Source organism: Penicillium odoratum, assembly GCF_028828045.1.
Source record: "Penicillium odoratum strain IBT 22623 chromosome Unknown utg000002l_segment0_segment0, whole genome shotgun sequence".
In the NCBI taxonomy this organism is placed as follows: Eukaryota; Fungi; Ascomycota; class Eurotiomycetes; order Eurotiales; family Aspergillaceae; genus Penicillium; species Penicillium odoratum.
Genome location: NW_026643144.1, coordinates 1,987,254 through 2,014,329, shown reverse-complemented (window position 1 = coordinate 2,014,329; position 27,076 = coordinate 1,987,254). Strand labels below are relative to the sequence as shown.

General features: G+C 45.5%; 11 protein-coding genes across 11 annotated transcripts; 4 read left to right on the top strand and 7 right to left on the bottom strand.

Annotated features, from left to right (window-relative positions):
* Positions 1–227: 227 nt before the first annotated feature.
* On the bottom strand, positions 228–863 carry N7520_002752 (uncharacterized protein; the record flags this gene model as incomplete). Its single annotated transcript, XM_057136687.1, has 3 exons — positions 228–378; positions 560–726; positions 789–863. 3 exons carry the CDS (start codon positions 861–863, stop codon positions 228–230), a joined length of 393 nt encoding a protein of 130 aa, XP_056999373.1.
* Positions 864–3,084: 2,221 nt separating this feature from the next.
* N7520_002751 (phytoene desaturase family protein) lies at positions 3,085–4,841 on the bottom strand (the record flags this gene model as incomplete). The annotated part of the gene is made up of 3 exons (XM_057136686.1): positions 3,085–3,990; positions 4,049–4,545; positions 4,814–4,841. The coding sequence occupies 3 exons, from the start codon at positions 4,839–4,841 to the stop codon at positions 3,085–3,087; spliced, it is 1,431 nt and encodes a 476-aa protein (XP_056999372.1).
* A 493-nt stretch (positions 4,842–5,334) lies between these two features.
* Positions 5,335–6,162, bottom strand: N7520_002750 (Bifunctional lycopene cyclase/phytoene synthase; the record flags this gene model as incomplete). Its single annotated transcript, XM_057136685.1, has 1 exon — positions 5,335–6,162. One exon carries the CDS (start codon positions 6,160–6,162, stop codon positions 5,335–5,337), a length of 828 nt encoding a protein of 275 aa, XP_056999371.1.
* Positions 6,163–7,911: 1,749 nt separating this feature from the next.
* On the bottom strand, positions 7,912–9,439 carry N7520_002749 (phytoene desaturase family protein; the record flags this gene model as incomplete). The annotated part of the gene is made up of 2 exons (XM_057136684.1): positions 7,912–8,883; positions 8,930–9,439. 2 exons carry the CDS (start codon positions 9,437–9,439, stop codon positions 7,912–7,914), a joined length of 1,482 nt encoding a protein of 493 aa, XP_056999370.1.
* Positions 9,440–10,528: 1,089 nt separating this feature from the next.
* N7520_002748 (carotenoid oxygenase family protein) lies at positions 10,529–12,486 on the top strand (the record flags this gene model as incomplete). The annotated part of the gene is made up of 3 exons (XM_057136683.1): positions 10,529–10,578; positions 10,639–11,284; positions 11,335–12,486. The coding sequence occupies 3 exons, from the start codon at positions 10,529–10,531 to the stop codon at positions 12,484–12,486; spliced, it is 1,848 nt and encodes a 615-aa protein (XP_056999369.1).
* Positions 12,487–13,961: 1,475 nt separating this feature from the next.
* Positions 13,962–14,273, top strand: N7520_002747 (uncharacterized protein; the record flags this gene model as incomplete). The annotated part of the gene is made up of 1 exon (XM_057136682.1): positions 13,962–14,273. One exon carries the CDS (start codon positions 13,962–13,964, stop codon positions 14,271–14,273), a length of 312 nt encoding a protein of 103 aa, XP_056999368.1.
* A 1,008-nt stretch (positions 14,274–15,281) lies between these two features.
* N7520_002746 (dynamin family protein) lies at positions 15,282–17,657 on the top strand (the record flags this gene model as incomplete). Its single annotated transcript, XM_057136681.1, has 5 exons — positions 15,282–15,539; positions 15,598–16,006; positions 16,072–16,147; positions 16,195–16,327; positions 16,380–17,657. 5 exons carry the CDS (start codon positions 15,282–15,284, stop codon positions 17,655–17,657), a joined length of 2,154 nt encoding a protein of 717 aa, XP_056999367.1.
* A 179-nt stretch (positions 17,658–17,836) lies between these two features.
* On the bottom strand, positions 17,837–18,914 carry N7520_002745 (aldo/keto reductase family protein; the record flags this gene model as incomplete). Its single annotated transcript, XM_057136680.1, has 2 exons — positions 17,837–18,798; positions 18,857–18,914. 2 exons carry the CDS (start codon positions 18,912–18,914, stop codon positions 17,837–17,839), a joined length of 1,020 nt encoding a protein of 339 aa, XP_056999366.1.
* Positions 18,915–21,150: 2,236 nt separating this feature from the next.
* On the bottom strand, positions 21,151–22,701 carry N7520_002744 (putative FAD binding monooxygenase; the record flags this gene model as incomplete). Its single annotated transcript, XM_057136679.1, has 2 exons — positions 21,151–22,256; positions 22,296–22,701. 2 exons carry the CDS (start codon positions 22,699–22,701, stop codon positions 21,151–21,153), a joined length of 1,512 nt encoding a protein of 503 aa, XP_056999365.1.
* A 362-nt stretch (positions 22,702–23,063) lies between these two features.
* N7520_002743 (Zn(II)2Cys6 transcription factor) lies at positions 23,064–25,237 on the bottom strand (the record flags this gene model as incomplete). Its single annotated transcript, XM_057136678.1, has 4 exons — positions 23,064–24,242; positions 24,290–24,754; positions 24,811–24,838; positions 24,888–25,237. The coding sequence occupies 4 exons, from the start codon at positions 25,235–25,237 to the stop codon at positions 23,064–23,066; spliced, it is 2,022 nt and encodes a 673-aa protein (XP_056999364.1).
* A 423-nt stretch (positions 25,238–25,660) lies between these two features.
* Positions 25,661–26,865, top strand: N7520_002742 (uncharacterized protein; the record flags this gene model as incomplete). Its single annotated transcript, XM_057136677.1, has 2 exons — positions 25,661–26,229; positions 26,280–26,865. 2 exons carry the CDS (start codon positions 25,661–25,663, stop codon positions 26,863–26,865), a joined length of 1,155 nt encoding a protein of 384 aa, XP_056999363.1.
* Positions 26,866–27,076: the final 211 nt, after the last annotated feature.

The window sequence follows — 27,076 nt, the reverse complement described above, 5'->3', positions numbered from 1 at the left end:
AAAATAGGCCTCGTTTAAAGTATGACGACATGCCATCAGTGTGACTTGAGAATGGCGCTCACAATAAATACAATCGCCAGGCTCCAGCGCCTGAAATGCAAGGTTATCAAGGCAATCGTTCGGCTGAACAAGTGGCCATATGAAAAAGAATAGTAATAATTAGCGACACACTTCATTAGGTCGGTGAGAGGAAATTAGCCATTCTAGAAATATTTCCCATCCAGATACTAGAACTCCCAGCCCGAAGTATCATGATCCCACTCATCACCCAAGGGATATTTATCTTTTGGAACCTTGACGGGGTCAAATGCAACCAGTGTGGCTTCATTCCAGAGAATTGGCTTAGCGCGGATCCACTCGCGAAATCCAACCCCAAAGCTCAAGATGAGTCAGTTCATAAAAACGTAAAAGAAAGATAGAAAGGATATACTTACAGGGTCGTACTATCCCCACCCAGACCAGTTTACTTGGGCCAAGCAGCTTGTGGAGAACACCGACCTTAAGGAGTTTTCTAAACGTGCTGTGGTTAGCAAGGATCAATTTTCAATAAAATACTCACTTATAGGTCCGCTGAAAGAGATCTCGAATCAAATCGCGGTCCTTTCTGTCCTCGATGATTTTCCAGAAGCCAGTCGCAATTGACGATTCGTCCCCTAGCCGCAGTCCAGGGACAACTTGCCACACAATGAAGGTGAGAAATACGCCGGGGACAAGCCCAATGCTAGGCTGCCTTATTTAGCAATATGAAAGAGGTTTGGGTGTAAACTGTGATGACTACGGATTCTCACTGAGAATTTCGTATGCACGGCGCTCCAGAGGCCTAAATGACATAACTTGCGCAGCACGACTTGCAGAGTCTTCATATTCAGTATGGTTGTATGGTATCTGTGCATAGACACGCATCATAGCCTTCACACTTGGGTCATCAGAATTCTCGCATGATAGCTTGATTGACGCGTAAGATGGGGTATCCTTTCAAACAGTGTCCTTTTCCATCTGACTATCATGGTCTTTGATTAACTTGACTGTTTTCCACCTTGTTATACCGATTGTAATGGAATTTCCCGGTGCAGAATCAAGATGTTGGAGCATTTGCGGCCGGCGAAACCAGGCGCTTGGGGTGGCCATCTTGAATGGATGGAAAGGTGAGTTGGGAAGGAAGGTGCGGATGGTGGGTGGATGATTTTCTTTAGTGGAAAGTCAATCTGCAGGGAGTTAAGTAAGTTCTCAAGGTTAATAATATACATATACCGTCTAGTGCTCCGACACCCCATTGGTGATCAGATCTAGTAAGAAATGCCTACAGAGTTTCTGCTATGTTTTCAATGTTCTTGTCGCCTGGAAATGCAGCCAGAATCACAGGCATGCCTTGAGGTCAATGATACTAATAAGTTTAGATTTCTTACTGCCTATCTGGACACGCGGAAGGATACGTTTAAAGCAATGAAATTTCAAAATAGCTACTAAGTAACTGGGAAATCAATATATGAGCCTGTATAATTGCTTTTGAAGTTCAGTGTCAATCTGAAGATTATACAGGAGCAAGATTTGATAGAATGAAGCGTTCAAACTCAGGCCTACTATAACATGATCAGGACAAAGTACAGTAGGTTATATAGTGGATTAAAAGATAAAATCGAACGAACATGACAGTTATTCAAGAAATGAAATTAATTTTCAAATATATGAAACCAAGTAATTTGTGAATTAACTGCATGTTGAAGAGTTGAACACTCGAAGTAGGCAAGCACAGTCAGAATGTGCTGGTAGATCCACTTAGGAAAACCCACAACAACAACAATAACACACTCATAAAGCAGAGTAGTAGAATAAGACCAGTAGGCCAAAAATAAGGGGAGTGGCAGGTGTCCATTCTATATCTTTCCTAACATCTAGTTATAAACATGGCCGGCGGATCTGCTAAGCGGGTAGTGAATCTAGATAGTGATGATCCAGCCTGGGTAATTGACATAACATAGAAGAGGCCTATCTCCCCAAACCAATTTATAATTTATATTCAATTAACGGCCAGATACCTAGGTAGTGAATGAAACCCTAAGCCTTGGATAAAAACCCTCATGAGGTCTTTCCTCACCTATTCTTTTATTCCTTCTTCAAACTTGATAAATTCACAGCCACAAAGGCAATCGACAGGGATACATCGCATATCTTAATGATTGGAAAAGGATGACAGATGAACCGATTTTCCAGCCCTCAGTTATGAACCTGCCTAAGAGGCTTCCTCCCCCTTCCCATTTTGTGCTCTCTATTCGTCAGCTAAGAAATTCAAAAATAGACCAAAAGTCGTAATGATGACATCAACCCTATAGTACATCTCATTCAAGCCTACAGATAAGTGACCTACAAATGACCTCTTTGTGGTTATTGCTCGAAAATACAAGATATATAAGTACCATGTTCCAACAGTGATCTCCCATAGGACGGATAGAAAGTATCACAACTCTAATATCAGTGACGTAATGGATCTATGGCATATAACCTACAGCTCCTCAGCAATTTTCTAGAAAAAAGAAAACTTTGCGAATTTGACTTTATCTGGCGGATTACGAACCAGAGAAAATCCACAGAAGTTTTACAAAGCCACTAAACCTCCTGCTCCAAGTATTCGAAAGAGGTCTATCTCGTTCGAAAGAAAATGCAGCTAAGGTATATCAATTTCTGCTATTTCATACCATCCACACAAAATAGGGCTAAAAGTTGATGACGCAGGAGATTTTATCCAGCAGCTGTCAGCATTGGCGGCGTTTGGGGAGGGACCTATCTTATGTTTAGGTATTTGTCGCCCAACAAGGACGGGTCTTTTGTTTCTGATAAAGAGCGTCAAGACGTTCGGGGAGGATCCAATGGACTGTCTCCTATGGGAACTAGAACTGCAAGGTCGCCGCGAGGTACAAGTGGCTCACCACATGCATAAGACACATTTCGTTCCGCTGTTAAAAAGGCTTCCGGACTGTTTTTCTTTGAGACATTATTACTTGAAGTTATGAAATGCATAATTGATGAGTTTCAATCCAGAAATGCATGCTAATAATAACGCGGTCGTCTCCATGACAGATCCTTTTATCATGAAATGATATGATATAGCCCTGTGGCGAACAATAGTAATAAGAGCAGAAGCATAGTTGAAGCTTCGAATCCCAACGGTCTTCTTGTCTTCGAATAATCCGATATTATATTCTCGGCGACAACCTTGGCACTAGAAAGCGCCACTGGAACCCCTGCCCCAGGATGTGTACTTGCACCCACAAAGTACAGGCCTTGGATCTTAGAATGTCTAATATGGGGTCTGAAGCTGAGGACGTTGAAAAACGAATGAGAAAGACCAAGAATCGCGCCGCGGTCAAGGTTGAACTTCGTCTTCCAGCTCATAGGCGTTTCAATCGATTCATGAATCAAGGAGTCACGCAACTGAGAGGCTCCTGTTCGAGATTCAATTGTCTTCAGCACGACCTCACGAGCATGACTTATCAACCGATCCCAGTCTTGAGGGTTTGATGGATCATCCACAAGGTGGCCGACAGGCACTAGTACCACGACTGCATCTTTCCCTTCAGGCGCTGCGGTTGGATCGATCCGGCTTGGAACATTGACATAGAAAGATGGCTCATCGGGTAGCTGGTGCCGGTGGAATATAGCATCGAAGCTCTCTTTGTATTCCTCTGCTAGGAAAACATTATGCACTTGCAACTCTGGGATTATTCTGTCAAAAGACCAGAAAAATGAGATGCTACTGCAAGATGCTGCACGCTTCGTCAAGCTTCGAGAATAAGAGTCGGGGGGTAAAAGATTGTTGTAGGAATAGACAAGGTCTGAATTGATGACAACCAGATCTGCAAAAAGCTCCTCGTCCGTTTTCAGCCGTATGCCTTGGATTTTGTTCTGTGATGAATAGATGATCGATGCGACTTCCGTATTTAAGCGGTACTCGACACCCAGTCGATTACCGACATTGGCCAAAGCTTCGAGCACCTGCAGGGATAGATTAGCATTTAGGAGATGGGGGAATATTCGGGTAGTAAATACTGACCTTTACAAATCCTCCTTCAGGATAAAGAATTCCATGGGCCAACTCGGTGTACTGAAGCAGAGAATATGTCCCAGGAGCTTCGAAGGGGTTCATGCCAAGATACATGCTAGCAAAGGTGAAAGCACGTCGAAGTTTATCTGAGGTGAAGTGCCGCTTTATACGGCTCCACATACTTTCAAATGGATGCAGGAAAGGGAGCGACAAAAGCAGTTTCGGGCGCAGCATGGCCAACAGGTTAGGGAAATCCTGTGATAGAACGTGCTTCATGGAAAGATCATAATGCCGACCCGACTCTCTTAGAAATCGGAAGAAATGCTGCATGCCATCCTTCCCCTCGTAGCGCTCTATTTGCGGCTTCATTTTGCAAATGTCCGTTGACGCTTCGAAGTAGTCATGGTCCGAGAACCAAATACGATAGTTGGGTTCACATTTCAGCAAACGTAAACCCTCATCCTCGAGGGATGTGCCCAGATCGTCAAATGTCCGATAGAATACCTCTGGCATCAGTAATAGTGACGGACCTTGGTCGAATCGCTGTGTATGGTCAGAATCACACACAATTGGAAAGGAAAGCATCATAACATACATATTCCTCATGACGAATGATAGAGCATCGACCTCCAACGAAGCCATTCTTTTCAACAACTGTGACTTTATATCCGGCTTTTGCTAGGCGAGCAGCCGTAGCGATTCCACCGGCCCCAGCTCCTAGAATATGTGAGTGAATGTTTGACAAGATTCGCGGACAATATCGGGTTTACTCACCTACAACAATAGCGCTAGGAGGTTGCATCTTGTACTGAACGGAGGTTAGATACTATTCCAACCCGTACTATATCAACAAATCCAGTGGTGTTTCTCAAAACCGGCTTGGGATTTACCTTGGATATTACCTTGGCATGTGACGCTTACATGGCTTACATGCGGGGATCCACAATTCCCGATCTGGATAGTGTACGGTATTCCTTCATTTCCATGCTTTGCAAGGCCTGCATTCTGCAAGGGGTGGGGAAGTGCAAGGAATGGGGGAAGTGCAAGGGACAGGGGAGAAGAGAGAGAGACCATCTAGCCATGCGGCGCTAGGAAACGGAGTGCCCAGGTGTCGCCTGACTTTCACAATCCAATGGTCTAGTCTTATCTACACTTATTTTGTATGAATTTGTCGTGTCTTTTTACCAGTCAATTGCGCTTGATCTCACTGATAGAATTGTCCCATAGTATTTGATATATCCAGTATGTTCGAACATTTTGAAGTTGCTGGACAGGCTGTTTCACTAAACAAGATCCTAATTGCTACCATTCATCTCCCACCACGCTAGCCTCAGTCTTCGCCATAAAGCTATTTTCAATTTTCCTTCCTCTTTGATTCCAGATTGGCGCCTCTTACGGACCATCTCCCCAATCATCATATAGCTCTCAATTGTTGTCTTGATAGGTCGTCGCGCCTCTTCAGGTAGTTCATCAATGGCTCGCACGCTATGTTTATATGCCTCAGTCGCTTTGCGCAACATGCGATCTTCGAATATCGCAAGCCTGTCATGATCCGGACTCGATAGTACATCGCTTGGAGTGATTCCCTCCTGTGCTAACCACGAAGTCGGGATATAAACTCGGCCGATCGCTGCATCGCGTTTGATGTCGCGCGCAATATTCACATACTGTAAAGCCTGTCCCATATGCTGCCCAGAGTTGATGATTCTGTCTCGTTGGGCTTGATCGTATATTATTTCGCCCATGTCGTAATGATGGAATACCAATTCAAGAAGAGACGATGCGACCGTGCCAGCGACACGGTGGGAATAAATTTCCAAGTCCGATTCGGTTGCGATTGGAAATTTCTTGCTTTCAGCAGAAAACTCAAGATCCATTTCAAATCCGGACAGAAGTTCGAGTAGTGGTTTCAAGGTGAGACGAGAGATAGGCAATAGTGCTATAGAGGAAAGCAAAGGGGACAGAGCACTAGTCTGTTCGGGGCTTCTTTCAACATCCAAATAGTCATAAAGAGGCTTTGATGGTGGCTTGGTTGAAAATATCCAGTTTAACACTCGAGATGCTTCCTTGATCTTCGCCTGCGCTGTTTCGCGGTCTTTAGCTTCATCAACCAGGTCGTCCATTACCCGACAAAATGAGTATCTGTGACTGAATTAATTTTGACCACTTTGGGGATGAAGTTGAACCTTACAGCATAATAAGATCAATACGCAGTCTATCGTGGAACATCGCGCTGCCTAAATACATTGTTTGGCTCTTTTGTGATAGCTTTTCAATGGCGGCATTCAACCCCTGGAGAAACTGGATATCGAAACATCTTGCTTGGCTGGTCATATATGACCGGCCTATCTGGAAGACGGAAGGTGAATGTCTGTCAGCTGACTTGCAAATTACCGCATCATACTCGTCTATCGCAAGAGCATGATCAATGGTTACCAGACCAAAAATGATCATAATATTGGTGACAAGAAAGAACAATGCCTCTCTGTAAAATCATCAAAGGAATATATTAGCCAATTCCACGACTGCAATCTGAATGGGACTTACTCCAAGTCCAGGGATCCTCCAATGCGGATATCCAGCTTCGTTCCATTTTCAATCACCCATGTGCCACGTTGAAGCGAAAAGAAGTCCACGATCCATAGATATAAAGTTGGCAACAAGATGGAAATCAAAATAGGTTTCTTGGGCAATGCAAGAAGAAAGTTACCGCAAAGAAGGCTGGTAATACCCCTTGTTAGCCTCCACATTATTCAATTTCAGCGTTCGTCACAGCCTCACCATTGAGATATCAGTACCGGCAGAGCCCATACTAGGATCAAACCCATATATGTGAAATGGTTCCTAATGAATACGCAGATCATACCGATGCCCGTTCCAGCTATCAATGTCGCGGACCCAAGAGCCTTTTTCAAATCGTTCTTCCTCGGCAGCAGGTATGCCGGTAGCACCAAATGCTTGGTGAATATAGTATACAGCAAGCTCGTGCAGTATGTCTGAATGACGAAAAAGAACAATTCCTCGAACGGAATATCAAATAAAGTATATCCGACAATTGCGCTAGGTGGATAAGACCAGATACGATTGCGAATCAGATATGAGTCCCATGGTATGGTGAAGGAGACCGCGATCTGAGATTGTCAATAGCTATTTTCAAAGCAAGAACGTAAACCTCTTACGCTGATCAGAATGAATATTTTGGTAATTTCCAGTCGTGTGAAGAAAGGCCAATATGCCGCTGTCAATAATACCGCGGGCGGGATGGTCCAGGTCGAATGGCTATAATGAATCTTTAGTTTAGTTCTGAAAATTGAGTACCTGTTTCACATAGCATACACGAGACAGTATTCAAACCCCATTATGGCGAATGTCGATTTGAAGCACTCAAAGCCTTCGCCGGCCCGATGCAATTATTCGTGTAAGAGTGGCGGTGATGAAAGGGCCACGGCTTTCTCTATAAATGCTAGATCCAATCGATATTTCCGCTTAAGGGGTAACCGATTTGGATAACGGAAGGAAGATAGGAAAGCTTGCTGTGTGGAACGCCCTTGCTTTTCCAAACCTGGCATGAACTACGACTCGGATCAAGGTTCACACGCAACATTCCAATTTGAAATTCTGACACCCGGGTGACGAAAAGACAGCTGGAAACCACTAATGCACATAAGACAAGTAAATCAGGGAAATTGTATTCTCATCTCTGGTCCTCATCCGCTGTTCCCGGTTGATCGATCGATCGCTGATTCAGCGACCCATATAGTTTTAGCTTCTGACAAAGCAAACTAGCAATCAAACATTGTTTAATAAACTCTCCGATGCATTTATATTACGATAATGAAACAAAGATAAACAGTATGAGAGGGAGGCTAAATTTATAATTTCCAAAAAAAGCCTGCCAACGCTATCCCGATGAAAAAAACAAATAGGACCCATTTCCATGAAGAATGATTGGATATTGGCGTGAAAAATCGCGACCAAGCATAGTTGCGTTTGGGGGTGGGAATTTCCCAGGGAATAGGAACATCAAGGTCTTTCAATACTCTCTCCGCAGTGAGTCTTGCACCCGCAAGACAAGTGGGAACCCCAGCTCCGGGATGTGTGCTGGCACCAACGAAATATACACCTTCAACACTTTCGTGTTTGATCTTTGGTCGGAAAGACAGTATATTGAAAAAACTGTGGTCAATGCCAAATATTCCGCCTTTGTCTGAGTTGAATTCCCCTTGCCATGTCAATGGTGTGTTAACAATCTCATGGTCGATGAGCTTCTTGACACCGATGGCCCCCGTTCGCTGCTGAATAGAGGAAATCACATGGTCACGGACATAAGAGACCAGATTCGTATCGTTAATCACTTCACCGCATGATTCTAACCCTGCGAGATTGTCGACCAAAACGAGGACAACTAGCGCATCTTTTCCTGCTGGTGCAGCTGATGGGTCTATTCTTGAGGGAACATGGACATAAAAAGAAGCTTTCATCGACCCTTGGCGTTTCAAGTAAATTTGCGTGGATTGCTGTCCAAATGAACTTTCCACGAACATGTTATGGGTCTCCAGTTGGGGTATGGTCGTCGAAAGTGACCAGTAAAAGGATATGCTGCTGCAGGAGACCTTATTGCCCTTCTTAAATGTAGCCCAGCTTGATGAATCCGATGGAAGGAGCGATTTGTAGGCGTAAGTCAAATCGGCGTTTATGACAACAGCATCTGCCTTCAAAAGTTTGTCGAAGTCCACAGAGACACCCAAAGCCTTTCCACGAGATACGGTCACTGCCTTCACTGGATGTGAAAGATGATATTCAACGCCAAGCCTTTTACCAATGAGAACCAATTTTTCAACCACCTTTGAATTTTAGTTTGAGTGTTCAAAGGAATGGACGGTGACTTACCTTATGAAAGCCACCCCGAGGGTACCAAACTCCACCTGCCAGCTCAGCATATTGGAGAAGCGTGTAAGTTCCTGGGATCTCAAAGGGTGACATGCCAAGGTACATACTCCCAATGCTGAAGACTTGGCGGACTTTGTGGGATGTGAAAAAGACGGAAGCCCGTTGCCAAACATTCTGAAAGGGATGGAGTTGAAACAAGTAAGGTAAAAAGGCGGGCCTGAGAAGTGAAAGGAAACTAGGGAAGTCTTTTTTCAACACATGGATCAAACTCTGCTCATAATGTCTCTGACACTCTTCAAGAAATGCAACAAAACGCTCAAACCCGCTTGGTCCTTCAACGTCCTCGATTTCAAGCTTCATGTGCGCGATGTCTGTAGAAGTTGCAAAGCATCCTTCGTCTTCGAACCAAATCTTGCAGTTTGGCTCACATTTGAGAAGCTCGATGCCTTCAGAAGACATGCATGTGCCCAGATGCTGAAATGTTTCTTCGAATATCTCAGTCATGAGCATGATTGATGGTCCGCGATCAAAGCGCTAAAAAGGTCAACAAGAGTTCCCAAAAAAACTTCGAAAAGCTTACATAGCCATTGTGAAGGATGTTGCTGCATTTCCCTCCGTGATATTCGTTTTTCTCGTAAACTGATACTTTTAATCCAGCTTTGGCCAGTCGGGCGGCTACTGCGACACCTCCAACTCCAGCTCCTATAATTATGTCCTTGTCAGCTTGAAATCTTGATGCAAGAAATGGAATTCGAGCCCTATACCAACAACCACTACTCTTTTTTCCATCTCCTTTCTATCGCTCATTTTAATCTCAATTTGCACTATCTGCTCACGCAGTGTCTCCTTATAAAATGCAAGGATCTATAAACGGGGCCGTGCGTGCGGGTAGTAAATTAGGATCGACGTCATGCAACCCATGCATGCCGATAAGGTTCCCGATTTGTATCAGACGTCGAGAAAAGGGAAAAGCTCACATTTAGTTACCTTTTCTGACTCACCATGTTAGCTGTTTTCTCCTCTTCGTTTTCGTATAATCTTTCCCCGGTTCCACTAATGTTCCAACTTTTTGTCTGACATGCAGATTGAGTACAATTCATCGATGCCACGATTAGCCAATACTTGGAAAGAATAGTACTGATCGGTTTGCCCTGTGCTTATAACTTGCAAGCTTTTTGAAGCGAGAAAATTGTGTTCGTATCGTCCTCGTTTATCCTCGTTTGTCCTCAGTGTCATGATCGTGACGTCATCAGTTTAGGCAACTTACTCTTGAAAGCCTTGAACAGCTCTATACGGCAACAGCCTGTGTATTTTCTAGGCCCAGGCATCTAATCCAGGCTGAGTGTCAGGTTCAGAGTGTTTGCTGGTTAGGCCTTTGTTGTCATCCTAATCGGGACTAGTGTGATATATGGGCTCAACACATTCTTCCTTCCTTCCTCTCCCCATACCTTTCAGGAAGAAAACCGTTGACCATATCGTACTACTGCGTACTATTCCGTCTTTCACGAGTGTCCCGAAGTGAGCACTGAATATCTCCCATGTTCTCTGGCTATATAGGGCTGCATCTCTTAGCAGAGCAAGTTGAAATTGGTTTATGTCATGGCAGATATAGTGGATGATAAACAAGGCCCAACACGAAAGCCTCATCGGTATATCTCAAGAACCAACTTCCGGGAAATTACTTAGAAGACAAGCTTACAAGTTCCAAGATGCCTTAAAGGAAACTTTGCACCAATTCAACGACAACTCGACCTAGAGCCGTGCACATACTCGGGGGAAATTCCCGTTGAGCTCCATGGTGGCCAGTATGTTCGAAATGGCGGGAATCCGACCTTTGGAGACGATCTCACCGACCATGCTCATATGTTCGACGGTGACGGGATGCTAGCTGGCGTCTTATTTCGAGTATCTGAAAATCCCCGAGAAGTTGAGCCCTATTTTGTCAATAGGTATATCTTGACCGATGTTTACCTTGCTACAAAATCAATGCCACGAGTCTCTTCTTCGATATTGCCAAGTATCGCGACCTTGATCCATCCATTCGCCTCTACAATTTCAACATTCTACCAGCTTTGCCGCTTTGTGTTTCTCATCCTTTGGTCCCACTTGACGTTTTACGGAGTACCAGTGCGGAGAATAAGTGTTGCAAATACGGCAATCCTTTACCATGACAAGAGGACATTGGCAACATGTCAGACTGGACCGCCGATGAGGGTGCAGTTGCCAAACTTGGATACCGTTGGCTGGTATAATGGAAGTTCAGCCGAGAATGAGTATAAAACTCCTACTTCCGGTAAAGATTTACTTGGTCGCAATGGACTTTTTGGGTTTTTGAAGGATTGGACGACGGCACATGTGAGTAGCAATGCTTTATAATCAATGACCATCGCTCATATGAAGAATAGCCACATGTCGACCGAATCACCGGTGAGCTTATATCATTTCAGTCATCTTTTATGCCTCCATTTGTCTGGTACTCTATCATTCCACGTACAAGTGAAACAAAATCTCAGCAATCGCCATTACATTCCGCCATACCAGGCATATCGAGCCCAAAGATGATGCATGACTTTGGCGTTTCATCCAAACACACGCTCATAATGGATCTTCCAATGTCATTGGACCCCATCAATATGCTGAGAGGAAGACCCATCATTCATTATGATCAGGATTCGCCGTCACGATTTGGCATTTTCCCCCGTCACAATCCTGCCATGGTTCGATGGTTTGAATCAGAAGCTTGCTTCATTTTCCATACCGCCAGCACTTGGGATGAACATTCCCCAAAGTCTGATAGCGACGGCGAAGTGGAAGCAGTAAACATGGTTGCATGTCGCTACACTAGCGCTGAAATGCTATATTCTTTGGGGGCCATCAATACAAGCTCGATTACGAAGGCCCCCAAGGAACAAGGGAGTGACAGTCGACTATACTACTACAGATTTTTGCTGTCGGACCACACCCAGAATCGAATTACTCACCAGTGGGCTCTGTCTGCTATCCCCTTTGAGATGCCGGTTGTCTCACCCTCCACAGATACGCCGAGGTTCATATACGGATGTTCTTCGAAAAGTGAAATGTTTGGATCGAGTACAGGCGAGCCCATGAAGAATGATTGCCTTGTCAAGGTCGATATCAAAATCTTGATTCGTCAAGGAATCGAAAAAGAAAAGAAAGGAGTCTTCGGCTGCGTGGATGAGAGATCCATCGGCGAGATACTGAAAAGCGAAGGCATTTCAGATTGTATCAATGTGTTCCAAGCCCCGGAAGGGTGGTATGCCCAAGAACCTTTGTTTGTTCCTCGAAATAATGCGCAGTCTGAAGATGATGGGTACATTTTGACTCTCATGTTTGACGAGTCCCAGCTAAGGGAAGACGGACGTGCTTTGGATGACGCCAGAAGTGAGTTGTGGATTATCAAGGCCAGCGATATGACAACTGTGGTGGCGAGGATTTTTCTTCCGCAGAGAGTGCCTTATGGATTTCATGGCAACTGGTTTACGCGCGAGCAGATTGAAAGACAAAGACCCTATCAGTCTTCGCGCATGGAACGGTAGCTTGGAGTATAAGTCAATTGGAATTATCGAACTATCTATGAACGTATGTATTCCGCTTTCCAATGTTACTTGGTGCAGTCAAACATGGCATGTAGAGAAATATAGATGTCGTATTGTCTCAAGATGCACGCGGCCAACCCCGTCTCTCTAATACTTCAGACCCAGATGCAGTTCTGAATACGGAAGTTGACGATGGCATTGGATGAAGGGATATTGGTTCCTGTGAAGTCTCAGGTCTCTTTGAGTGCGTCTTAAGCCAAGGCAAGAGATTGAATACACCGCCGCAGGCGAATATGCCCAACCAAAGTACCAACTCAGTCCCATATATGACCATTCCAAGTATGTTGATACTCGATCCGAACACTTTCAGATACTACTGTTAGCCCGGTCGGCCATTCCCACATTTAGAAGGACTTACAAATGGAAATGAGTGAGAACAAATCACCAGCGGCGTCAATTCCGACAAAAAAGAAACTGATCCCTCGAACAGTTCGATGAACATAAATATCCCAGTAATGTGTCAGTACTCCTGCTGCAAGCAGCGATGCGCTTAGGACAGCCATCAATATGAGAGGCCACCTCAAGTCATGATGTTTGGCTTCTTTCAACGCAAATATCAACCCGGTTTCAATGCCACCAAAGATAAGAAGGAGGGGAGCAACCGCAGCAATGCATTTGGTGACAGAATAGCTCTAGTTCCAATTAATGCCCGGTAGATAATGAGACTAGAAAACAGTTTATAAAGAAACCGTGGCTTACCTTTCCGTAGTAGAGGCACTGAGCCCATGTAACAAGGCTTAAAGATGTAAGTATTTGAGGCTGTATTCTCAACGCAACCTTGAACTCTTCCACAATGTTGTATACCCCAAGAGGGACCCCTGCCGCAGCCCAAAGGAGCATCATTGAGCCTTGTAGACCTTCAGTGTTGTGTCTTCTGTAATTGATGATGATCTGGGGAGAAGCTGAGAAACATAAGATTAACTGAGTACGACCATAGGGCCAAATTTTAGATATCCAACAACAGCCTACCTGGATAGACCAACAAACCTGTGTTCCGTGGACGTCGTTAGTGGGACAGATTGAATTGTTCATGTGGATTAACTAACCGCGCCAAGGGTGCCCAGCACGGTTTCCGCCACGGGGATGTCCATTCTGAGAAGATACAAAGTATCAGGCCTGGAAGAGAGTATTTGAATGCATCGGGGTTGAATATGTTAGCGGTTCGATAAGTGGATACCCAGGCAATATTTGGCGGTGACGGCGGTTTGTGGAGCGTTAATTCTGCCACTGTTGGTTCTCCCTGATTGTTGAGATGATTAACATCACAACTCAGGGGTTCGGGAATCATTGGGAAATGAGAATGGATTTCATGTTTAATTCAATTATGCTCGAAATCATTCGTGATGATCACGATATGGCTGCTCTTGAAAAGTATATACGGTAATATTGGGAGAAAAAACCGTGCAGGTCGCACTATGACTCTTGAATTCCACCTGGAAAAGATCAAATACTTCAGAGGAGAAATTCAGCCTATTGTGTCCCCAATGAGCTTCACCTGGACAAGGGATGTGTTCCAATTTGGGGAAGAATTGCAGTTTTTCAGAAGCTTGCTGCCTTGGTACATCGACAAATTCAGGGACATGTTCACCCACATCCGCCAGGGCAAACTTCCACAAGCAATTTCAGCCGCTGAAGAAGGCCTGCGATTAGCAGAGAATGATGTTCATGTCCTCGTGGCTGCCAATTTTCGTCAAATCTGCAGTCGACTGGGCGATCTCGACTGCTGAAGCGATTGTGACGCACACCAGGCCCAGATCATACGCGCAACGGACTACTTGTCCCCGTTTTTCAGTGAGATATAAGATTGTCTAGTGAGTCACGTTAGCCCACTGGCCTACATCAAAGCGATACCCGCAAATGCAGAGATGAACTTGGGGGTTGGCCTTCTGTCTAGAGTTTTGCCGTTTGTTCAGGGACAGCTTCAACAGCCCATGCAGGACCTGGTGGAGAATATGCCAGAGCGAATGGTTGCTCTAAAAGGACTAGAGTGGTTTTTAGCGCGGTTGGAGCCATACAAGGAACCTGCCTTGGAAGACAGGAAAGAGTGGAATCCAGTTGCTTCAGAGCATTTGGGATCTCACAGCAGATCTTGTTAGTCGAACCACGCCGGAATATTCGAACTAAATGATGGACGTGTGTGAGAAGTTCCAACGAGACAGAATTAGGTCATGTCAGTTTAGAGGAAAATTCACCACTCGTGAAGAATGGCTGGGGACATCTGAATGGGATTCACCCTTAATTTCCTCCATCTCCCCAAGGCGTCGGCCACAGCCGCCTAGTCTGCATATACGGATACTAATAATATTCATCGTACTATTTTTACTATGTTCTCTTATCTCTATGTTCAGGCTGCGCCTCGTGCCCTTGTGATGACGCGTCCCCTGAGCTGCACGTTTAAGGTGCTTCACACTCTAGTGCAGGATAATGCACTTTGTGTCATTCATATAATTGGACGGTGATGAGCCTGTGCATTAGCGCTCGGGTGAAACTAGCCACAAGCGCTTCAGCCCGTAGTTGAAGGCGCTCACATGGGTGGAACCGGAGGTTTGGGCGTGGGGGCCAGATCAACAGTTCCGGTTGACTAGATCTACATCAGTGTCAACGTGGTCACTCGTTATAGTTGTTAGTTAAAGCCCCCCGGAAGACTTAAGCTGTTACTCTTATCGCTGATTCTTTTCTTCATATTTGACTGGAAAGATCTATTTCAAAATTATCACAGTGAATCCAATTTCACGATGTCCACATCAAGTTCGAATGGTGAAGAGGTGTTCTCGCAACATTGCGATGAAGAGACCCCGTTGGATACACCCGAGCTTGTTCATGATGAGAAAGATGACAAAAATGAGGAAAGACCCGAGTCCGAGTGTGGTGATGATTCTGATGATGAGGTGTTGAGGAGCATCGGCACCGTGGAGGGAGAAGAGCTTCTTGCCTTCTTCGACAATGTCAGAAGTGCCTACCAAATTGACACTAGCAGTCTTTCTCTCCCCCAGGTAAGTAGAGAGCATGTCGAAAAATTCTCTGATACTCATGTCGCTGACCAAAGTCAAGCTGGTCGTCGTTGGAAGCACCAGTTGCGGGAAGTCATCGCTTTTACAGGGTCTCACAAAGCTCCCATTCCCAGTGGACAATGGGATATGCACCCTTTTTGCGACAGAAACTATGATTCACCGCTGCGATCCATCTGTGAATCCACACTACTCAATTACCATACAAACAACCGAGCCAAATGACTTCGTGCCCCGCGAATATTCCAATGAATCGTGGTCAAATGTTTCTCTGCACCTCAAAAGCGACCTTGAGGATATATTCAGCCAACAGCATGCGAAGACTAACATACCGCGACGACTGATCAATAATAAAAGAATTGATCGCCTTCACGACCAGGTGATGAAAGTCAATGTCTACAAGCATGATCAAGCCCACTTCAGTGTGATTGATATCCCGGGACTTATTAGTGGTATCATTCAGTCATTCGCCTCTCACTCAGCTTGATTGCGGTCTTCTAACTTTTCATTCATATAGGTGGCTCGAAGTCGGATCAGAGACTATCTGAAAATCTCGCACGCCAGTATATGAGCAACCCTCGTGCTATAATTCTGTGAGTTAGAGCGGAATGATATTTTAAGATAACCACTGACTTTTCAGGGCCGTCATGCCTGCCGTTGACGACATTCACAACCAAGCTGTTCTACGTCTTGCGAGAGAGGAAGGGGCCATGAAACGGACAATTGGAGTGGTTACCAAGTGTGACATGCTACAAAAGCACGATGAGGCAAAGGTAAATCCCCAACCAGAGTTATTAATATAATCCATCCTGACCTTTTTATTAGACAATTACCCTTCTCAAGAATCAAGATCCGGAGCATAGGCTTGAACTAGGATGGTTTGCTGTTCGCAACCGAACCACCGAAGAAATCGAGCAGGGGCTTACGTATCGAGAGCGAGACGAGAAGGAATATCGGCTGTTCAACCAGAAGCCTTGGTCGACTTTGCATACCAACTTCGCGGGAATTGCCAATCTGAAGAACTGTGTTTCTGATATCATGTACAAGCATGTCAAGGCAAGTTTTCCTGCTGTGCAGAAGGATATCGTCGAAAAGCTCCAATCGGCTAAGCACAACTTGGATTTGCTGGGCGCTGCCAGGGACAGTGAGAAGATGCAGTCCCTATACCTGGATGATGTCCAGAGAAAGTTCGAAGACTTGGCTCAAAAAAGGCTTTCCGGACTTTACGATGACTGTTCCCTTGATCACCCATCACGGCTGAGATATCATTTAGACAAGCTCGTGGGGGAGCTTCAAAAGACCGTCGAAGAGGATGGGATTGAGCACAGATACCCGACCGATGAAGAATTCGGGAAGCGGATAAACGAGCTCGAATATAAAGAAAGCCCTGCTGATTGGGAAGCAAAGATCCTGGCGCCGGGCGATATATTTAGCTGGATGCTACGGTTCTGGAACGAAAACAGGGGTGATGGCTTATGGTACATACCGCCACAAGACTACGAGAATAGGCTTTGGAAAAGTCAGATCAAATCTTGGAACGGAATTGCGAGCAATTTCCTTTTCAAGACGCGTCAACTGATCCAAGCCTTCTCAGATTCTTTGCTAGAGGAGTTGTGCCCTGACAAGCAAATTTATGAAAAGATCAGAAACGCCCTGCAAGCACAAAAAGATGAGGCTATTCTCCGGGCAGAGCAGGAACTTGATGCCATTTTGAGTGAGATTGGCAGAATGAATACCTATGATCGAAGCTATGTACAAAGAGTACAACAGAAACATCAAGATTGGAACGCATTCCTCGAAACTTGTGATATCAAACTTCGGTATATTGGTACAACGTTTTTCAATCTCACGGCATTCCAAGATCTCGCTCAGTGGCGATTTGTGGACAATGTGATGATTCAGGTTGTTGAACGCCACTTGTTAGGTCCGTCGGGACTTATCTTCTGTTTCAGCTCGAAATGGATTCGAAACCTCTCCGGTCTTCAACTTGATGATCTTGTTGGGGAGGATGAGGGACGGAAGCGAACGCGTGCCGATCTACAAACCGAGATCAAAGAGTTAGATCAAATTCTTGGGCAAGCTCAAGCTCTCCAGTATAGGTAGGAGATCTACGTGTGGGTACCAGGTCTAATGTTGTGCACGCTATATGTGGGTTTTGTGGTCAAGAATGGATGACGGTTTTCCAATATCGCCATGTGATTTTAGTGAATTATCTGCAATGCCATTATCGAATAACACAAATTCCATTGAGACTCCGCGTACTACATTCTTGTCCATCTGGTCTAATGCCAGTATCTATAAGTCCCCGAAATACCCTTCCATCCCTTGTCTAACGCCTGCACAATCTCCTCTGGTAGCGGCCCCTTTTCGAAATCGAGCAGGTTTTTCTCCAGCTGAGCAGGGCTAGACGCCCCAATGAGAACAGCATCCCCAAGCTCCTTCTTCAAAGCACTGTGATGCATCATCCAACGCAACCCACACTCTGCCTCGGTAAGACCATACTTTTCTCCAAGCGAACGGAGAAGCTCCAGGGCATCAAAATTACGATCCGTCAAATACCGATCGTGATAGATAAGGTTACTCTTCGTCTTAGGATCGAAGCGAGATCCGGCCTCATACTCCTCTTGGTTTCTCTGGTAGCGCGATGTCAAAAGCCCCGCGGCCAAAGGCTGGAATGCATATAAACAAATTCCGTAATGGCGGAGACAAGGAAGGAGTTCAGCCTCGACGGACCTCTGGTACGCATTATACACCCCCTGGTAGGTGGCGGGCTTGATGAATCCATTCTTATCGCAGATCTCACAGATCCGAGCCACTTCCCATGACTGGAAGTTGGAGATGCCGAAGCGTCGAAAGTGTCCTTCTCGGTACAGTCTGTCCACCTCAGCGAGCGTCTCTTCAATCGGTGTCGATCTATCCGGGCCATGAAGGTAGAACATCTCGATGCCGGTCTTCTCTGCCTGCAGCGCCTTCAAACTTCGCATTAGACCTTTGCAGGTATCGGCCGCACTGAGGGTATACAGCTCGGATGTGATCCAGGTCAAATCGTGGCGTGCAGAGGGGTAAAGCTTCGTATCCATAAGTAGTCCTCGTCCCTGCCAGTTGGCCTCGCCGAGATATTCCTCGGTCGACCCTGCACCATAGACGCGGGCAGTGTCAATCTCTTTGTGTCCGTGTTTCTGGAATGTATCAAGCATGGCGTTGGCACCGGCAACCCCATTATCAATTCGCACATGAGCCGTGCCTGGAAATATCACTTATTAGTTTCTCGGTAGTTGGCCTTTGAGATTGATCGTCCTTACCCGCCTTGCCTATTGTCATTGATCCCAAGACGATTGGAACAGCGGTTGTGGGAGACATCTTTGAATGGTAATAATGTTTGTTTGCTAAATTAGCCAAAGCTGAACGTCTTGTTGGTTGTGAATCCCAAGTGCTGGATTCTGGGATATTGGATAAACAAATCAAAAATAATCACCGATCTGGGACTGGGTTTTAAAGAAGAGATAATTGGTGATGTCACCAAATCAGTCCTTGATATCCACATGTCAGCTATTCGCACGAAAGTAGAAAGGAGAAAAAATGCTTTATCTCCAGTGCTTAACTCCACTTGGCGGCCTGCTTATTTTCTTGATCAACTCTAATTGGTTGTATGGTATCCACTTTTATCCCCGTTACATCCCACCAATAAATATACTTGAAGTGGATACTTTGCTGACACTCTAACCCAAAAATGTTAATTAGTAGTTAATCAACTAAATGTTAAATGTTCAAACAAGAAGGATCGACGGAAACATGCGGAGGTAATGACGGAGTATAAGATTAGGCGATAATGGGACGACTTAGTATAGCTGCCATGAGCCAAGCTTCCAAGCTTTGACTTTTGCTTACTCACCCGATGTTTCAAAAATGGCTAAATAAGGCGGACCTAGTGGTCATCATGTTTAAAGTTTTCCACCACGCTGATGAATCCCGCGGGCCATTACAGACAGCTACTTTTGTCTGAATTATGGGAACAATGCCAACCATGTTAGCCTCTCTAGAAAGCATATATTCCATGCAGTCGACCCCAGCATTGAACGTTTAGGCACGTATATCGATGTTCTCCAGATTCATCATTTGGATCGTGATATGCCCGTAGAGAAGATCATGATGGCGCTCTACGATTTTGTCGACAGTGGAAAAGTGAGATACATCGGTACAATCTCGGTATCTATTTTCTTCGACATTCGAAGAGGGATCATTGGAACTGACAATATATTCGTGTTAGATGGCCACATGGGAATAAAAGATGCTACAGAACATCGCTAAGTATAATGGCTGGCACAAGTTCATATCCATGCAAGGCTTGAACAACTACAACCTTCTCTATCGGGAAGAGGAGCGGGAGAATTTTACTTACTGCCACGCTACTATCGTTTGACTTATGCCTTGGTCGCCTGCTGCGGCTGGTGTTTTATCTCATGCCTGGACAGATCGTGCCGACAAACGGGAAGATCAAGATAGCCTGTTGAATTTGCTCTTCCTTAATGGAAAAAACTAGGTTCCCAAGGCTAAATTTGAGAAATTGGAATTCATCATCTCAAGTTACGTTGCCCAATACCAATACAATTTTCCATAGATAAGGTACCCACATATTTGAACGAAAAGCCACTTCAGTTCCGCAAACTATGATAAATCGGTTCGCACCTCAATCAGCCAAGTCTGAATTCCGTCGGGCGTTTTCTCCTTGCACATGAATAGAGGACATGACCGACGCCATAGTTGCTTTGCTCTGCCAATTTCAAACAGCAAGGATAATTCAGAGTTCGATATCCCCACATGATCTACAAGGATTATGCGCTTTTGAGCCCGTTCCGTAACTTAATGCTGCTTGCTTATTCATAAGTAAACTCGCGGGGGTGGGGTTCTTCCGCTCGTCAGATGACTTTAGCTTGAAGAAATCTCGCCAAGAGCCCGACTTTTCTATGGTGTTTTTGTTCTTGGCTCACGCGACGGACCATTGTCAGAAGATTATCGGCTTCCAGAGCTATATGCTACGATAGGAATCTATATGTGCCAAGGCTTGCCAAGGCATGCCGAGATCTTCAGGTCGGTGGTACGCATTTGGAATTAAGTCTATGATCAACCCATCAATGGTTTCTCAGGACTAAAGGTTCTACTGTACTATATATGAAATGACCGAGTGTGTGATCAAATAAACCTTTTAAATTTTCTCGGATCATGATGGGAAAACATGTAAGAGTAATCAATGCGGGCATGCTTTCCAGTCCACAGGAAATAGGAGCCAAGCAGCGTGTATCCATCGCGGGTATTCTGTTCAGAAAGACATCTTGGCCAAAATGATGACTACTACCATTCTCACGTTGGCAAATTTTGTCCTCCGTCAGTGGTCATGGGTACTTGACCATTCCTTCCAGTCGTACCAGGCTGGGATTCGAGGTAATCGGTGGTCCACTTTTTCAACTTCATTTCATCTTGACAAGTTTTGCGGAAAAACGTTCAAATAGAGGTGGAAAAAGGGATATCATAAAATCTGGACGCTATTCAAAAGCAAGTTGGTAATGCAAGGCTAAAAAGTCAGGCCATGGGATGAGAATTAGTCATCTAGGCTCGATTCAATGGAACAGCCTTCAAGTATAGTTGCAATATATTGATCCGGTCGCAGTAGATACGCAGCATCTTTCTTGAAGCCAACTTCGCCGTGGTACGGATCCCACTCGAAGAAGGTGAGATTAACACTTTTGACATTACACCAGTTTGCCAGGCCTGGTCGCTGGTCACCATAAACATGTAGCTGCCATGATATATGCTGAATTGTCGAGTAATTGTCTGAAGACTGAGTTTTTGCCCATGGTAGACGATCACCTGGCTGGACTGTTCCGGATCCTCCAGTGGGCTGGCTTAGTGAACTTGAGCGATAATTGCAGATGAGTTGGGAGACACCACGGAAGATTTGATTCTGTGCAAAATTGAACTTTATGACGAACGGAACAAAGTATGGAATTATCCAGTTGCGCAAAATATGAGGAAAATATCCTCGGCCTGTCAAAACGGTGAAGCCGTGGTCTGTTGCGCCGACCACTTTGAGCGCAAAAGCACGGCGTTCGATCTCGTAGGAATCCAGGAGGTTTTTCTTTGAGTCATCGTTCATCTCGGGGGTTTTAATCACGGTCGCAAGCTTCCAAGCCAGATTGATTGCGTCCATAATACCGGTGTTCATACCTTGCCCACCCACAGGGCTGTGGATGTGGGCGGCATCACCAACAAGAAATGCCCGGTCGCTGCGAAACCGTTCGGCAATACGATGATGGCTTCGATACGTCGAGAACCAGTTCAGTTTTCTTATCTCAATTCCAGAAGTTCTCTTGATATCTGGCACCACATCCTCGAAAGCGATGTGTGGTTGAGGACTTAACATGTCAGGCGTTTGGTCTCCGCCGTCTGGAATGATTGTGCCTATTAATCTCACACGCCTACCATCAGAAAATGGAAGTATCAATGTGACTTTCTCATCCATTATTCTCAAATGTCCCTCTCCATTGAATAATGGGCTGTCGTTATCCTCGGCTTCGAGGTCAGCAATATAGAAAAGGGGAGCATAGGTATCACCCTCGAATTTGGCACCAACGCCAAGTCGAACTGCTGAATGCGCTCCGTCACAGCCAACAATGTATGCCGCTTCTCCGCTTATTTCAACTCCATCTCATTTTCGGAGAAAGCTTGCAGTAACGCTGGACCCACGATCTACAAATTGCAGAAGTTCTGTGCGACGTTCCACGAAGACTCCGAAGGATTGAAGTTTGTTTTCAAGTATTCGTTCATGATCGTCTTGCGAAATCATCAGCAGGTATGGATATGGCGTCAAATTTTCGCCGAGTTCTGCTAGCTCGAGGTGCGCCCGATGTTGGCCCTCAACCCAGATGTTGGTTGCGGGGAGTTGGTATCCACTAGCTTGTAATTCCTCGACCAGGTCGAGCTGCCGATACAGTTCCAGGATGCGTGCATGGACGACAAGGGCTCGGGAATGTTTTGCTGGGCCTTCTGCTTGGTCAACAATACGAACTTTGATGCCCTGTTTATGAAGCCAAAGAGCGAGAACAAGACCCGTTGGCCCTGCACCAATGATGAGAACGTCTATTTGGTCCATAGCATTGATGATGACGGTATGGTCATTGTAGAAGGCAAATGACGAGGAGGATTCAAGATGAAAACACGCTTCCAAACTTATCGAATATGATGTTCAGCTGCTTTATAACAAAAGATTTAAGGCGTCCCAGCTGATTTTGTTTACCCCAGTTCCCAGAGTTGAGACGGGCAAACGGGGCGGGCAAACCCGCGAACGGGCGTAATAAACACGGATGCTGACACAATGTGGCGTAATTTGATGCACCCCGACTCGGTTTCTTGCATCAAGACGTAAGACAAGCAAGGTCGCGGTCCGCGGAATATCCTGTGATCTTCCGTTGTAATATGCTTGTTTTACTTGCTTTCGGCTTTCTCCACGCGTCATCAAAGATTTGTGAAGTTAACAATGTCGTCCATTAGCGATGCCTGGAACTGAGTTAAAAGACCATCCCACTCATTCCAATCCATTGAGCTTCTATCTTGAAACAAAAGATCAAAATCTCCGTTGTCCTCTGGTGCCTCTTGATGAAATTCATCTATAGAAATGTTTGTTTGCTGTCTCGCTTGTGACTCGGTGTCACCTTTGTTGCCAATTAAAGTAGCAAGTATGGTCGGACATGGGGTTGGGGCACGATGCTGATTGTCACACTCCTCGGTATACACTTTCCAGGCCTTAACCATAAGATTTTGCAAGGCCAGGTGAAGAGGCATCACTGCACCATTTCGTGTTTGAGCAACATGGCGAGAATAAATATTGCCGACGAGCTCCCAGACCTTGCTCTTCTCTTCTGGGTCTGTTCGAAAGCGCATTTCGGACAGCATGAAAATCATCGCGTCCCAAGGCATGTGGTGCGTAGTGTGCCATCCAAATCGTTGGACGTCGGGATTGGTTTGAGGGTAGTCTGCATATTCAGCCATCTTCAGGCAATTTTCAAAAATAATGTCCTTTTCACCCGGTGGGATTTCATCCTGGCAGACTTGATATTGCCGTGGATGATGCGCTGTAAGTCTGGTATAATGTATGGCTGAGCGAGCCATCCCTATGGTAGCCAGATGAAGAGGAATGGACCGATCGCAGTATTGCAGAAATTTCTTCTCCATGGTGCTCTCAAGTTCATCGATGGCCCTATCTTTTTGTCTGAGCGACATCGATGAAGAAGATAGAAAAGCCCAAGGAGAATTGGAGGGGCCTACATCCTTGCTCCAGGAACTAAGCCATCTGCCGAACTCGCTACGAGCAAGGCAAAATATCATTTCCGTTGGACCCTGCTTTTCATGGGGTGCCTCCGTCATGCGCGGATCCAGATCGCTATCGTTTATGTTCATCGGTGGCTTGGTATCGGTATTAGCAGGCAATGAACTGGAAGCGACACCACAGAACTGCGCACATGTGGAATCGATAATCACTAGTTGAAGCCATATCCTGCGTCTAATCTCGCATTCAAATTCGTTCAGTCCGTATCCAGAACCATCTCGATGAAGGCCCATTCTCTGGGCAATTCGTAAGGCAACACCGCTCATAGTCCAGGTGGTATGTGGGTCAGATAATGCACGCATTGACAACTGACAAAGGTTAGAATAGGTTCACTAGGACGAGATTTTAAGCTCACTAGGTAAAGCACGAATGCCTGCAAGATCATGAGGTTGGAGGTCCGAAGAAACGAGGCGTTGCTCAGAGCCAGCTGAGCTCCTCGTCGGCATCTTGACAGGAGCTTCGTTTTGCTCTCTCCGAACGATCTTTCGACCTCGGTAGCCTGTAATGATACCAATGCAATGCAGTAGATGGCAAACATCAACGCCTCTAGCTCTTTCGATATTTTTGGGAGATCACCAGTGGCCTCTAGTATCTGTGGCTGAAGAGTTGGTGTATGCAAAATCTTGATCAAGGGATTGACGTTTTCAAGAAACGTCTGCCACAGTTTGAATATATGCAAAGGTTTTGGGTGTATTATGGTGAGGCTCTCTTGAGTCGCAAGCCCCATGAGCATCATGGGTTCATTGATATCCTCTTCTTGAGACAAGTCAACATTGCGACTATCGGATGTATTATCTAGAATACCTGCGGCATCCGGTAGCTGTTTCAGATCATTAGAAAAAATTTGGAACTTATCAAATACGGCAGGGCACAAACCTCATAGCTAACACTTGTCCAAAGGGTACTATTTGAGTGTTAAGCAAGGCCCTCAGTTAGTCCAGTAGATAACTAACTTATCGAGATAAAGGGAATTTCCTTCCCTCATAATCATCCTTCCCGATGATTTCCGCTTGGATTCCACCTTGGACGGCTGATTCCTAGCCGGTGATGCGCATTTGCTGAGTTGATCAAGTCGGGGAGGCTCCGGCGTCATTCGCCGAAGTGACTTGTCGCGTTCCCGAGACGCGCTTGCACTCGCGCCACGCTCTCTCTTGCGACGACGCGGTGGTGGCGGTGGACGATATATGCATTCTACATTGGCCTTTGCACAATTTGAGCATCGCTCTTTGCGATCACACTTGACCTTTCTGTTGTGGCAGATCACACAAGAGTATGGCTTTGGTGGATATGATGGCGAGTCCATGGTGGGCTGGACATCAGCCTCGCAGCCCAGGTCTCCTAATGGTGAATGTTAGTCTGGAAATCACGACCGTATATCAAGGTTCATGGTCGGATAAAGTGACTGTGTATCTGAACTGTTGCATAGAAATGCTCTGGATCCGTGAGAATGATGGGGTAAATGACGCCTGAGGCAATAATGCTGCTTGCCTGAATTATGAGGCGTAAATTATATCACGAGTGTGATCTCACGTGTTTCAGATTTTGATATGACCCCCCACTGTCTCCCCTCATATCATTGCCTCCAGGGTTCTGGAATAAAAATGGGTCATTATTAGTCACAGGCAATCGGATAACAAAGTGCCTGAGACTTATTACAAAATTGCGGCATTTTAATGCTCCTATCTCACACCACCGCCGGCATGATTGATAAGTAAACCCCCAAATCATGCCACCAATATTTAGCCGACTTCGCACCGCCCTCTCTCGACGGGATAAAGCGTTGTCTTTCTCCGTCGGATCGAAGGAATCGATATGGAAACGACTTCCTGACAATGCATTGATCAGATTGGTCTCACTATGTGAGCTAGATGACATTGCGTCGCTAGCATTGACATGTCGTTTGTTACACCGGCGGATCTTTAAGAATGAATTGGCTATATCGCATGCATACATGAACCTCCACCGACGAGAAACCTTTGGTTTCAGAAACGATACAATTCTCTCGCCAGGCGATGATTTGACCTTCATATCGGAACTATTCCCACCACCTCCACCTCATTATGCCATCGGTGACAGTCACGACGATGCCGATTATTCTTTCGCCTATCTATCTGATCTAAAACGGTGCTGGACAACCTGTATACAGCTGTCATATCATTTGGCCGATCATGCAGTTCGGCATCATCTCGACACGGACCCCATTGCTCGACTGCTTTGGACTTCTTCGAAAACCGAGAAAGAAGTTGTATACAGTAGAGCCGTGGCGACACTTCACTCTAAACTTCTCTATCCAATGTATGAACTCTGAACATCTAGTTAGCAGACAAATGGCTAATACTGACAAGGGCGTACGCCATCTTCTTCCTCGAGTCGTGTGCAGCAGATGCTCATAGTTCAGACTCCTCGGTCCAGATCACCAATCTTTTCAAGTTAATTGAAGATCAGAAGTCCATTCTTCAATCATCACCGTTTACGAATACTCAAACTCTTCTTTCGACCCAGCACTGCCTGGAACTTCTTTGTGCGACTGTCCGTCGACTCATGCACCCCGAATTCCCTTATTCATCCTCCGAAAGCTGGGTCAGTCTGCTCCTTATGACATCTACTTTGGAACGAATACTTCAGTTCTTCATCGCGGTTGCGCACGATGAAGAGAAAAGAGAGTCTCCATCTCGTACCTCGAGCTGGTCACGTCGTAGAGAGTTTATGTGGCAGATGCGTGATGATCTAGGCCATTATGTGGCTAGTTCAGCCTTAACTTCCAATCGGGTCTCTCACGCTCCTCTGGCTCTTGAGAACGTCTGGTTCGGAGCTTGTCATCACGAAATGCTTCGTCGAGGGGGCGTCCCGCATAAGACTGAGGAGCCTGTTCCGGTCCTCCATGGGTCGGCGATAAAACTACATTGTAAATACTGTTACATCGAGGAATAGAGTTCTCTTTTGATTTGGCACAGGTACTATTCCCACAAGGTTTACCAAGAAGTTTTATAGAGAGCATAGGCCAGGATATGCTTTCGCTCGCACTAACCTTTCTCGTTCGGATCTCGGCTTTTCGGAGATCTCCGACATTTCCCAATTTCCCAGGCTAAGGACAACTTCACTTCTCAACGTCAACTTCGCCAATAGCATCATTAGACTCGCA